This window comes from Anopheles bellator, chromosome 2 (genome assembly GCF_943735745.2).
Source record: "Anopheles bellator chromosome 2, idAnoBellAS_SP24_06.2, whole genome shotgun sequence".
Lineage (NCBI taxonomy): Eukaryota > Metazoa > Arthropoda > Insecta > Diptera > Culicidae > Anopheles > Anopheles bellator.
Window position 1 is genome coordinate 74205675 of NC_071286.1, and position 13528 is coordinate 74219202.

Below are 13528 nucleotides of genomic sequence, written 5' to 3' on the forward strand. Positions count from 1 at the left end.
GGAGGATGCGAAGAATGAGGAAGTCGCGGAGGAACGCGGCACGCGGCTCTGCCCGCGTACTCCGAAACCATCTGATCCGCGAGAGTGCGAGATGTTGAGGTAGAGAATGAAAGCGATCCTCGGCCTCCACACACATACACACACACACACGGGGCTTGAGGTTATTGAACCGATGGCAACCGGACGGAACCGAGAGCGGCTGCATCTGAGCATCGGATGCACCCCCGGGGGGGGGGGGGGGAGCCTTGGGATGCAGGCACGGTATAACTGTAGTTTTACACCCGATCAACACCCGGTCCCGGGAGAGAGAGCGAGCGAGAGAGAGGGCCGGAAGGCTGGCAGGACGGAAGATATCAATTTGGTTGCCAGCCAGCGTGAGCCACCGATCCGATCGACGGCGATTTGCATCTGGCTACAGGTGCTACGGGGCGGGGGTAACGAGAACCGCGAAAAGGTGAACGCGTTCTGATTGCATTCCGTCGTCCCTTGGTCGTCATGGCGCCAGGATCACCATAAACTCTGTGTCACTTTCGTGCCGTGACCGATCGTTGCAGTCACCGGTCGCGCTAAGCAGAACTCACGGGCGCCTCCGAAAGTCCCAAAAATTAAAGAGCAGGACCGAAGGGGAACCCAAGAAGAGGGTGCAGCGAGAAGATGCGGGACGGCAAGTTGCAAACCGAGGCCCCACCGAACGAAAGGATTGGGAAGCGAACGATCGAGAAGAACAACGAGCGCGAGAGAGAGCACCAAGAAGACAGACAGCGAGGGAGAGAGAGAGAGAGAGCGCGATCGTTGGGTCGAGATGGGTCGAAAATGAAGTAAAATAACTTGAATTTACCGCTATAAAGTGATCCCGCATCGCTCTCTCGCTCTCTCTCATTCATTCTCTCTCTCTCTGTCGACTCGGCGGTGGGTGACGCGCGCACCGGTCCCCGGGTTCAACGAACGTACTCACGCGCGATCGATCGACGCGGTCAAGAACGTCCGCGGGGCGGGAGCGGTGGGGTTGCGAGGCAAGTTCGATTGTTTACACGCCGCTTTCGGGCGGACTCAGCGGCACTCACCTATCCGATCGGACCCGATCGCAGGTGAGCGCGAATTTCACCACCCGATGACACTTGTCGCCCGCGTAACGTCGGCATGCGTCAGACGGGCGAATGCGCGAATCTCGCCAAAGGGGGGGTGGGAACTCACGGGCGGGCGGTGTGAGTGGTCGGCACGCGCGGTCCTCGCGGGCTTTTTGGGGCGCCACAGCCGGAGCGGTGCGAGCGCGTGCGGTTTATTATGAAATCTGAACCACACGCCGGGCGGGTGACCGTAACACGGCGGCGGCCGGCACCACCGGAAGGTCACTCAACTCAACTGGCGGCCTGTGTGTGTGCGCCTGTGACCGGGCCGAGCGTAAACGAGAGCGAAAGTGAAAAGCCAAGAAAATTATAGTTTTCCTTACGGTGGACGCCTTTGGGGTCTCACAGGCGGCTTGCGGGCGGCAGACAGGACCTCATGGACAGAGAGGGGGCTTGCGTGCCACGCTATGCTAATTGAAGGATATTGCCCCCGAATAGCGTTCCGACGCAGGAAGTGGAATCATAAAAGGAAACCGGTGAGTGACCAATCCGCCCGGGGCGGGGGTCCTGCCGATTAGGAACGGTCGAAAGGGAAAAATGCGACAATCGTCCGGCGGTTGAATGAACGCAAATGTAGGTCTTTGGCCGAACCGAGTGAGGTCCTTTTGCAGGGGTGAAACGCACCGGCATCCGTGCGGGTGTTTGGCCCGGTTTTGGGCCGGTATCGATTACAGCGCGTGCTCCGTGCGTCGCCGGTATTTTGGGGTTTGGTGTTTGGTTTTGGAATTCTTACATCCTTCCAAGGCGGGCCGGGCGCTAACAAGCCGGGCGCTTTGATTAATGCGTGGCACTCGGCTCGGTGACCCGCGTTGACAGGCGATGGTTATCGGTCGAAGGACCAACTTATTATTAGGACCGCCGGGCTGTGACACAGATTCGCGGGCGGGAGCGTGTAATTGATTCCCGGCCGGCCGGTAGGCCAGGAGTTTGCTTAATTTACAATCCCCGAGCCCTGATCGCTGATGCTGAACCCCTTCTTTTTGTTCCTAGAACCGGAAACGGAGGACACTTTCCTTTCCTAAAGACCGAGCGCCGGCCGAAATGGGCCATCTTTAATTGGGCCGGACATAATCCCGTCGAGAAAGAGTTTAACGATCCAATAAAAGACGAACTGGGTTGAAGGCAGTCCGCAAGTGCAGTGCAAAATGCATGCAACGCACAGGATGGCTCAGGACGAATGGATCCGACTGCAGCACGCATGCCCGCGGCGGTGCCCATTCAAACACGGCTACGGTGTCTTCTTGTGTTTTTTTTCCCACGCTTCGGCACCGAAGATGGCCGGACAACTGTTGATTGTTGGGCAGCAGACTGCAGGGCCAAGGCCCCGGAGCAAGGATGCTGGGAAGAAGCGTTTCCGTTGTTCTTGCGTTGCCCTGTTCGGGTTGGCGTGGACCCTGGTTGAACGCGGCTATAAAAGAGGCCGCGCTGATAAGACGGTTATCATTCTGGGCCGTCCGTTTGCCTGTGCCGCAATCGAGTGTCAGCAACGGCCCGAGGAATCGAAGGTAGTTGTTAGCATCCGTGCCACAAGGACACACTTCAATCCCCTTTTCCTGTTTTCCATTTAAAAGTGTGCTGTGCATTGTGGTGAAAATTCAATTTAATGCTGAGAGTTTACAGTGATTGAAAAGAAACAAATTTCGTCCTTGAATAAAGTGCAGTGCAGATGGTGAAATGATCTTAAGGGCAACTATGAAATTAAATATGAAGCAACTATTAGAAAGTGAATATGGTGCATTACTTTAACATGTTTCCCTATCAAGTCTATTGGGCTGGCATTCTGCATTCTTGAAGGTTCTATCGTTTTTTATTAATTCATTCATCAATTATAGAATGAGTATAGAAACTATGTATAAGGTTAGGGAAAAAGAAATCCATTATTTTTGCGCAAGTTTCAACACATTTTTGCTGAAGTTTTCCGATTCGTGTCAAATATGTATCGTTTTGTTGGAAAATTTGTTGCCTTTTTAAATGTGGCTTCATAATGCCTCGTTTAGTTGGTCGTGGTCATAACAGTGTTTGGTAGTTGTTGGTCAAAAACTCGAGCAATCCACTTTCACAATCCTTTTCTTGATCTGAAGTTCTTATCTCAAAAAAATTTAATCAATGCGCAAAAAGGTGCTAATCGCTTGGTACAAGGTCCGAACTATACGGTGCTTGCATTTTAATTTCCCAACCAAGATCCGGGAGATTTTGGCTAGTCACTGGTTGAGCATCTTTAACATCAAAAATAACTGAACCGAATTTTCTCCTTGTTTAGAACAAACGAATAGAACAAACATAATGAAAGCATTTGAAGTGTCAGCTTACAAATGAAAAAAGATACTTCACGAGATATCGATCACTAAAGCTATCCACCGAGATTTCTAATGGATGGATTAATGGATTTCTTTTTCTACGACCTATTGCTACTATTTTCTTTTGTCCATGTGTGACCCACTTCCTATCAACAGTGGTCTTGACACTAGTTCGTTATTACTAACAGATTTCAAATAGATAGAGAATTTAGCCATTACTCAGAAATGTTCAGATGTTTTTGTAGAAAAACCTAGCAACGTTCCTCGATTCAAATGAGGTTCCTCATTTGAAGCGTGTCAAAAGCGGAAGGACTGCAATCTGGTCGACCGCTGCGACTGTCAACATGTCTCGGGCCGAAGGGAAGAAAATATTCTTACTGTCCACGGCGCGAAGGAAGCCCAACTAATTCACTGCTGCCATCCATGCGTTCAGCCCACCTCGTACATGAAATCCACCTAGAGCCCCCGTGCGGCTCCCATTATCCCCACCGGTGCACGGGTGTACCTCATTTTATGTCCCCGTGTCCCCAGTCACCGTGGTGCAGTTTTAAGAACAGCAACAGTGCGGCTGAAGGAAAAAAAAACCGCTAGTAGCTGACCGACGCCTGTAGCGATTGGGTTCGGTTTTCGGGTATCAGTTCCAGCTAACGTTCCTTCTCGCGGCCAGCTTGTTGCTAGGCCAGACCGTTCCTTCCTCCCCGTTCTGTAGCGAATCCGGTGCTGCTGCTCGAGTGTGTAAGCACATTTGCTGTCGCCGAGTGCCGTTGGACCACAGTTTTCCAACAAGCAGTTAGTTTGTTTTACACCCAAACGCCAAACATTCGATTGGTTCCGGCAAAGTTTTCCTTCGACCCAGCTAGCCCGATTAGGCGACACAAGTGAGCAAGGGCCGAGTCGAGCAGCGCATTGGACGTGTCAGCAGAGAGCGGTAGTGTTGGATTCGATTGCAGCTTGGTGAAGGTGCCCTCACGAGAAAGCAAATTTACTGGACAGCATTCAAGGAAGCATCATCCTACGGCATTAGCGATGAACGTCGATGAGTACCGCAGGCGAGGTGAGTGAGGCAAAAAACAGCGGGCAATTAATTGTGTAATTAGAAGGGACACGGATTGTGCCATTGTGGCTAATGCGACGGGAAATGGTCAACACCTGACACCCCTTTTAAGCTTATTGTCCGCGTATCCTCTGGGGGCGTTTGTTGCGTAATCACACGACTGAATTCGAGCAGAAAATACCAATTTCTGACTGTTTGAGTGATTCGAGTAAATTCCACACTGAAAACCCCCAGCAAAAGTGAAACTATCACAATCCAACCATTCAGAATCCAGTCGCAGGACTCGTGGAATGGAATTCGAAAATTTGGAATTCGAGTAAGCCTCCTACTGTCCCTGACGTGGCTCGTCGAAACGTGGCGAAACCCCCCGGTCGCTAAAGCGATAAACGGCAATTGGCCATTTGCGAAGGATAAGCTTAAGCCGTGTCAAATCAAACATCGACACTGAATCAATTTAGAATCCTTTGTCGCCGTCGGGTCGGTCGGTTGGGTTCCGGTCGCGTTGGGTAAATTTATAGCTCCCAGTAATGAAGTCGTTTACGTACCCCGGGGTCCCGGGGTCGCAGGGAAGGAGATGGTCGACTACATCGCGGACTATCTGGAGAACATACGCGAGCGGCGCGTGTTCCCGAACGTCCAGCCGGGCTACATGCGCACGCTGGTGCCGGAGTCGGCCCCGGTCGAGGGCGAACCGTGGCCGTGCATCTTCGACGACATCGAGCGGGTCCTGATGCCGGGCGTGACGCACTGGCAGAGCCCCCGGATGCACGCGTACTTTCCGGCGCAGAACTCGTACCCATCGCTGCTCGGCGACATGCTGGCCGACGGGATCAATTGCCTCGGATTTACTTGGGTAAGCAAGCGAGGTTCGACCCAATCGCGCACTGCTGAAGGCCATTCTCTTCCCACCGTAGGCCTCTTCGCCGGCCTGCACCGAGCTGGAGATCATCGTGATGAACTGGCTGGGCAAGATGATCGGGCTGCCGGACGACTTCCTGCACCTGACGCCGAACAGCAAGGGGGGCGGCGTGATCCAGACGACGGCCAGCGAGGCGACGCTCGTGTCGCTGCTGGCCGGCCGCACCCAGGCGATCCAGCGATTCCACGACCACACGCCCGGGCTGAACGATGCCGAAATCAACGCCAAGCTCGTGGCGTACACGTCCGACAATGCGCACTCCAGCGTCGAGAAGGCGGCCCTAATCGGATTAGTGCGGATGCGGTTCATCGAGCCGGACGAGCGGCTCAGCCTCCGCGGGGCCCCGTTACAGGCTGCTATCGAGGAGGACATCCAGCAGGGCCTGATACCGTTCTGGGTAAGTGGCCGTAACCTGAAAAGTGTGTGCCAAGGCCAGCTCCAGGAGAAAGACAGTGAGAGTGAGCGAGAGAGAGAGCGAGGGAGCGAAGGAACCGCCGGAGTAATGGAGCAATCTGCTTAGGAAGTTTTTGCTATCCCGTGCGTCCTCGGGGATCTCATTAGCCACTAGTTGACAGTTCAGACGTCACAAGCGGTGCCTGTTGCACGGAGCTCCAGAAGCTGGGAGTTTTCTAATCTCTTACAGCGTTCTACGAGGGTCATGCGTTTCGATGGTCAATTGTTGGCCAGTGGAGTAGATTGTCTAGAGAGAAGGACTTTTTAACTATTAGGACTTTTAATGAATTCTTGCGGTTTTATAATGACATTAATCACTAAATGTCACAATTTTGTTATGAATTACCCATCTAACGTAGTGTAGGTTTTGTGGTTAAAGTGCAAACATTTTTATAAGCATCTGGAAATGTCGTGTTTTGTTCCTGGTAAAAGATTACGGGGAGCAATTCTTCAATACTTCAATACGAAGAAAAGTGCTACCGAAAATCAAGTGAAGAAAAGAAAGGAATTATTGAACCGAATCGTCTCTGGTGACTGCAAAAGTGGATTTATTACGAGAATCTTAAACGTAGAAAGGCCATGGTGCAGCTTGGTGGTTATGCTGTGAATATGGTGGGATATGAAAAGATTGCAAAACCGGTCAAAACCGATCTCAAAAATATCGGATGGCAACCCGCCTTATATTCACCAGATTCACTAGATATTGCTCCTTCGAACTAATGCTTGTTCCGTGGCACGACTAACGATTTGACAGCGGTACACTTCTTATTAAAGTACTGAAAAAGTGAGTTCTATCGCCATGAAATCCGGGAATTGCCCGAAAGAGGGGAGAAAGTAGTAGCTAACGGAGGAAAATACTTTCAGTAAAATAGTAATATGTTATGTTGCTGTACTTAGGCTACAATTGAAGTCCCACTAGGTTTCTTTTAAATTAAACACATAAACGTCAACCAACATCCTTCGAATGTGTCAATCGTAGCAGGCGCCGCATTGGAGCTTAGACAAGAACAAGTCTTTCTCTATTTACATTCTGTCAAATAAGTACCGGGAATTTGTGATCTTATAGAAAATGCTTTATTCGATTATTTTGTAGCGTTAGATTGTTACACATGTCAGTGACTTATGGTGAAAATGTTGGCTATTTTTAATGCACAGTTAAATTTTTACAGCTGTTTTGCTTGAACGTGTGTTTTGTCTTATCGGCGATTTCTGTCTTCTCCTAAATTAATTGACCACAAAGCGGTAATTTGAGTTTTAAAAACAAGAAAAAGCCACAGGGGGCCAGATTTGGTCAATACGGGTTGGCTTTGGCATCATTAGTTTGTAGTTTTGGGCCGAAAATTCGCACACAAGCAACGATCTTAAACTTCGTATGCACGTGGTCTGTTCCAAAAATTTCACGGCTTTTTGAAAATTTCACGAATAGACCAAACTTGGTTTTTGACGTTCACATCTTCAACATTTTGAACCAACGATAAGCGCTGCTTTTGGTCTTAATAGTTTCATCATAAGTCAACATTTCGAGCTCTTAATTTTGTTTTCTACACAAAATTTGATAAAGATTCCTTCCATCCATTTTTTGGAAGAGCCAAAAAATCGCCGATGGCCCAAGACACGCGCACAATAAAACAGCTGTCAAAAATTGACCGATTGTTCAAAATGGCTGAACTTTTCATCATAAGTCACTGACATGTGTAGCAATCTAACGCCACAATAAATATTGATGGATAAATGAAGACTTTTTGTTTACAATTTACGGGTACTTCATAGCCAGAATGTAAGGTTACTACGATTGAGAGTAACTCTTCCATAGATTTTGCAGTAACAATTCCTTTCGCTTCTGAACTGATGGATTTCGCCTCATTTCCGCCAGGTTTGCGCCACGCTCGGTACCACCGGAGGGTGCGCTTTTGACAACCTGGACGAGATCGGCGACGTCTGCAAGGCGTACAACCTGTGGCTGCACATCGACGCCGCGTACGCCGGCAGCGCCTTCATCTGCCCGGAGTTCCGCGTGTGGCTGCAGGGCATCCAGAAGGCGGACTCGATCGCGTTCAACCCTTCCAAGTGGCTGCTGGTGCACTTCGACTGCACCGCCATGTGGCTCAAGAACAGCGGGGCCCTGCATCGCACCTTCAACGTGAACCCGCTCTACCTGCAGCACGAAAACTCTGGCCTCGCCATCGACTACATGGTACGTACCCCGGCGGGGTCCCTTCCAGGATCGACATCTCACCTTCCGGCTTCGTTCTTTCCTTTTGCACAGCACTGGCAGATCGGGCTCAGCAAGCGTTTCCGGGCGGTCAAGCTGTGGTTCGTGCTGCGCAGCTTCGGCATCAAGGGTCTCCAGCAGCACATCCGCGAGGGTGTCCGGTTGGCGCAGAAGTTCGAGGCCCTCGTCCTGGCGGACCCACGCTTCGAGGTGCCGTTCGCGCGCTACCTCGGCCTGGTGGTGTTCCGGTTGAAGGGCAGCAACGAGCTGACGGAGAAGCTGCTGAAGCGCATCAACCACCGGGGCAAGATGCACGCGGTGCCGTCCTCGCTCCGCGGCCAGTACGTCATCCGGTTCACGGTCACCTCGACGCACACCACCAACGACGACATCCTGGCCGACTGGAAGGAGATCCGTTCCGTCACGTCCGACTTGCTGGACGAGCTGAACCTGCAGGTGCCGCGCACGGACCGCGAACGGGTGTCACTGAAGGGTGAGTAGGGAGGGGGGAGGCAGGCCACAGGATTCGCACCGCATCGCAGGACCACATCCTGCTGCTAGTGGGGTTTTAGTTGGGCTTTCACCACTCCCCTGTTTTGTTTCATAATCGCACCCCGTAACGCCACCACTGTCATGCCATGCCATCATTCCACCCCACACCCTCCCCCCCCGTAACCCAACCATCACGTCCCCGTCCCGTGTGAAGCGCACCACCACCGACCGTGTTCCGCTCTCTTCCGATAGATACGCGCGCCCGGAACGAAACGTTCGGCTCGAGCCTGCTGCTGGCCAACACGCCGATGTCGCCCAAGATCGTGAACGGCTCGTTCGCGGCCATCTTCGACGCGGACGAGTTCCTGGCCAAACTGTACGCCGGGATCCGCATTTCGGTAAGTGAACTCATGGGGGGCCGTGAACGCGATCCGGTTCTAAAGCGTCGCTCGTCTGCTCCATGAATCAGAACCAGGACTCACCGGCCATGCGACGCCGCGTCCGGGGCATCCTGATGTCCGGCAAGCAGTTCTCGCTCGACTCGCGCATGGACCTGGTGGTGCAGGGGATTGCGCCGGGCGACGTGCGCCGGGGCACCGACCAGAAGCCCATCACCGAGGAAGAGGTCTCGGAAGGTACGACGGGCAGGTAGCGTAGGCATTTGATAATCCTCTAGTGTATCCTTGCTGTCGTTGTTGCTGTTGTTGTTGGCTGGTCCCGCTTGTCGTCCTTCCGTCCCAAATCCTCCAAAAGCCCCATCGCTTGCTGTGGCTGCGGTCGAAAGCTTTTCTTCGCTCGGCGCTCCGTCGCTCGCACGCAATGTTGCATCGCATCGCTTTGTTGCACGGAACGCACTCAGCCAGCCGTTGAGGCAGAACGCAGCCAGCTGTGTTTTAAATTTCTCTCGTATCGTTACCGGACTTTCGGGGCGTTGGATGTGGCGTGCGGCAGCTTGTGAGCAAATGGAACCGTCCGATCAAGGTACTAAGGGACACGATGCTGTTCCCGAGATCTTATTGAACTTAAACTCCGTTTCCACCTCCGTAGACAGCAACCGCGACGAAGACCGCAGCCATCCCCAGACCAGACACCTGATACATCCGCTCCCGGTACGGCCTCCTGGTTCGGCCGGGGAACTTCCGGCGGTTCCCCGGGGCCGTTCGCAAAGTGTGGACACCGGGACGCTTCGTGCCCGTGTTAATCCGTCCGCCCCCGGCTCACTCCGGACGTTCCTCCTCGGCGACCCCTCGCAGACCAGCAGCTTCGGGCAGGCGTTCCCCCTTCGCTCACCACCGCCGCTCCCGGGGAAGCTGCCCCAGGTGTCCTGCGACTCGAACCTGGACAGCATCGACGAGAACGAACCAACCGGAAGCTTCCTGCAGCCGCCACCACCGCCACCAGCGAGGTCCGCCATCGTCCACCAGAAGCGCCGCTACTCGGACCACTGCTCGCCCCTCTTCTCGCTTACCGCCCCGAACGTGTACCCGGAGAAGCGCGCCTCGGAGCCGGCGATCCGGTGTGCGTTCTATAATCGCAGCTTCGACATGCTGTACGCCGGACGCCGTGAGCCACCACCGAAGCGTGTCCTTTCGCAGAACGATCTGCCACGCGAGGCGGCAGCCCGTCGGCAGACGGTCCTGCAGCGGCAGATTTCCACGATCGCCGAGCTGAATGTGGTCGCCGCCACCGAACCACCGGCCATCGCGCCCAAGTTCCGGTACTGCATCTCGGACGAGTCGGGCCACTGCATTGACTTCGATACGATTGTGCCGCGCGGAAAGGGGTCGTTGAGTCGGGACAGGGGCCGATACCGGGACAGCGACGAGGAGGACGATGAGGACGACGAGGACGAAGAGGACGATGAGGCGCTGTTGCGTGATGTGCTGCGGTTCGAGGAGAATTTTGTGGAAAAGTGCGAACAGATCTGTCCGACGCCGCGGGCCGATCTCTGCCTGGATACGATCGAGCGGCAGGTGCTGGACGAGCTGCGTAAGGTGTCCGGGGACGGGGGGAGAGGGGGGGCGATCGATGAGGAGCCTCCGGCGGTGGACGAGGTGATCTACGAGAATGTGCAGCTCTGCCGGAAGTGTGGCCACCAGAGGATCAAGTTATAATATCGAGCGCGGAGGAGATCGCTGGCAGTAGTCTGCGGGTGCGATCGGTAACAGTGTGTCCTGGTGTGTGGTTGGCGATAGGGCAATTGTTAAGCTTCTGATCAAAATAGTGACTTGATGTTAAAAAAATACCTTACTCGAAGAAGTGTCGAGGCCTCGGAAGGAACGCTACGTTCGTTTGTTCCAAAACTGTTCTGCTTCGTCACAGTTTATGCTCCAAAACTGTAAAATATAATATCACAAACGGAAACTATGAAACTATCCAAATCAAGCCAAATGCAACATTAAAGTGTTATTACGTGCCACTTAGCTGAATTAAAGATAAAATCGGGAAAGGATCGGAAAGTTAAGCAATCGGGATGTGGGATTTTGCTGAATGCGAATTTAAAACCAACTTGAGCCAAATCAATATCTGTTAATCAAATTCTAATATCCTTCATACCCTACATCAGTGTCGTAAAGCATAACGTTGAGATTGAGGTGAGCGCATCGTTGATGGTGATGACCATTCAGTGTTAGGTTTAGGAGCTTAGCATTTCGTCGTAAAGCGCATCTTTATTGCATCAAGAAACACTAGCACATATCGCGAGCCATTCGGCCAAGCTCAGCACATCGCCGACGGGGCCCACGAATGAATTACTTTTCCCCTTGCTACACCTATTGCCAAGGTCCAAAGCAACTGTTAAGCTTGTAACAAAACCCACACACGTTACACGTCCATCAATCTGCTGTGCAATGTCAATAACCAAACCGAAGCCAGTGCCGCGGCCAAAGCTTCCCGTGTAATCCACAATAGCAAAAAGTGACACTTATAAATGTAACTATTAATGTTGTCTAATAGTACCCGCCGCAGAAGCGCGTGCGGTGTGTTCGTGAATGTGAAAAATGTGTCTACAATAAAACAATGGCCGACCGACGATTGGCCACGGAGACCGGCAGAACAACCAGAAGTAATTATCCAAAACAGGCGCCAAACATTGCCACTGGACGCATCCAACCAGCCGATAGCGGGACAAGGAAATGGTAACCAGCGCCGTCAATTGGTGGGCAAGAAATCTACATACCCCGAAAGGCTCCGGGTCCCGGAACGTCCGGGACGGCACCAAATTGGGGCCCACGTTGCATGTTGTTTGTTTTTGCGGCAGACACAGGCGCATTTAGAGGGCTTCCGAGCCTTGCGCTGAGTGCCGGAAAAGCGCGGGAAAGAGAGCGGTACGCCCAAGAGAGTGTCCGGGAAAAGCCGGCGGAGGGAAACAAAAATCAAAAACGGAAAGCATATGCACGGGCAAAACAAAACAAACGGAGCAAACGGAGCGGCTGCCTCTAACATGGCACGCGAATCAGCGCGAAACAAAAAATACTTTCGCTTTCAAGTTCAGTTGGCAAACGTGTTTGCGGCTGCACTTGGCTCCGCGTTGCACATGCAGCGGCCCAGCCCGGCCCGGGAGCCCTTGCACTTGCACTCGGCGCACGGCAGGCGGGAGACAGGGTTCACTGGCGGCGGCGAGAGGCCAAACGCTGCGGGCGGCGGATGTTTTGGCGGTTGCCACGATCGGCGGCGACGACGCGCGCGTTCGTTGACCGTTCGCGCGTTTCGTGTTCGTGAAATGTTACCAGGAAGGTGTAAAAGGCGAACTACATTCCCGCATTCGGGCGCCCGTGTTTCGGTTCGGTTTGCTTCTGCTTTGTTAGGTGCCAACGTCACGCCGGAGTCTAGTGGTTGTTGTCGTCCTCTTCGTCGTCGTTGCGAATCACAAGCGTTATTTAGCCGTCCTGTAGTGCGAAGGAAATGGCAAAGGAAAATGCGGAACCGAACCAGTAGCTATCAAGTAAATATACTCAAGAAATGCAAATCAGTTCTTGTTTCGGGACTTTCTTGGTGAATCGTTCTTCGATAATCGAACAATCTGAAATGGTTGGTGTGAAATGAGTAATTTATGTTTCCTTTTTTTTGATAGCTTGTGGCCAAATGCTTTCCTCTTTATAATCCCCGACGGCGAACGTTGTTCCACCCCAGAGGCAATCAATAAGTAGATAAGTAGATTTAGGATTTTATCTAATTCATATTTTTATTAGGAGGATAAAAAAAAACTGTTATTTTAATGGTTCTTTAATAGGCTTTTCGACTTTTTTAGGCTTTCTTTTTTTCTTTTGTTAAGTACCTTCTGATACTCTACTATTTTTGTTTTATTATCAGGCACAAGAGAAAACAACGCAAATAATCATTGTATTGTATTTCTATTACGTTTTTTTTAACTTAGATAATCTTTTCCTGTTATTGGCATCGTTTTACCAAATGGCTACACATTATTTCACTGTTCTATCCTGTTCTTGATTTATTTATTCATTTATATATTTATCTATTTGTTTATTCATTTATTTATTTATTTATTCTTTTTTTATTTATCTTTTTGTTTATTTATTTATTTATTCTTTTATTTATTTCTTTATTTATTTACATCAAGATAACCGGTCAAGTGACCTAGTCAACAGTTTGATTTATCAAAAGAAAAACTTAAAGTTCGATACAAAGAGTTTACAATAAACACAGAAAAGTTTAGATAAAAACGGAGAAAACAGACAGAGAAAAGGAATCGTCAATCGACAACATGAACAAATGAACCTTTCTCTTTCAATCGATTTGACCAGTTAGAAGGTTGAACATGCACAGGACCCTGGAAAGTAAGCTCCTCCGGGACCGCGGGCTGTTTTGATTTTATCGTTTTGGTTTTTAAACACTATTCGTTACAGTTTGGCCAGTCTCATTGGGAGCATTTTTAGAAACTCTTTAAAGCTTTAAATTACCAGCCAAACTACACATCATAATACATTGATGCGTTTAAAACGAATTTCGGTTTTA

General features: G+C 51.2%; 1 protein-coding gene across 1 annotated transcript; it reads left to right on the top strand.

Moving 5' to 3' along the window:
- The first annotated feature begins 4434 nt into the window (after window positions 1-4434).
- On the top strand, window positions 4435-10668 carry LOC131211400 (histidine decarboxylase). The gene is made up of 10 exons (XM_058204842.1): window positions 4435-4478; window positions 5045-5331; window positions 5393-5794; window positions 7724-8044; window positions 8117-8555; window positions 8807-8952; window positions 9024-9189; window positions 9506-9535; window positions 9602-10345; window positions 10409-10668. Exons 1-10 carry the CDS (start codon window positions 4451-4453, stop codon window positions 10666-10668), a joined length of 2823 nt encoding a protein of 940 aa, XP_058060825.1. The 5' UTR covers window positions 4435-4450.
- The last annotated feature ends 2860 nt before the right edge of the window (window positions 10669-13528 follow it).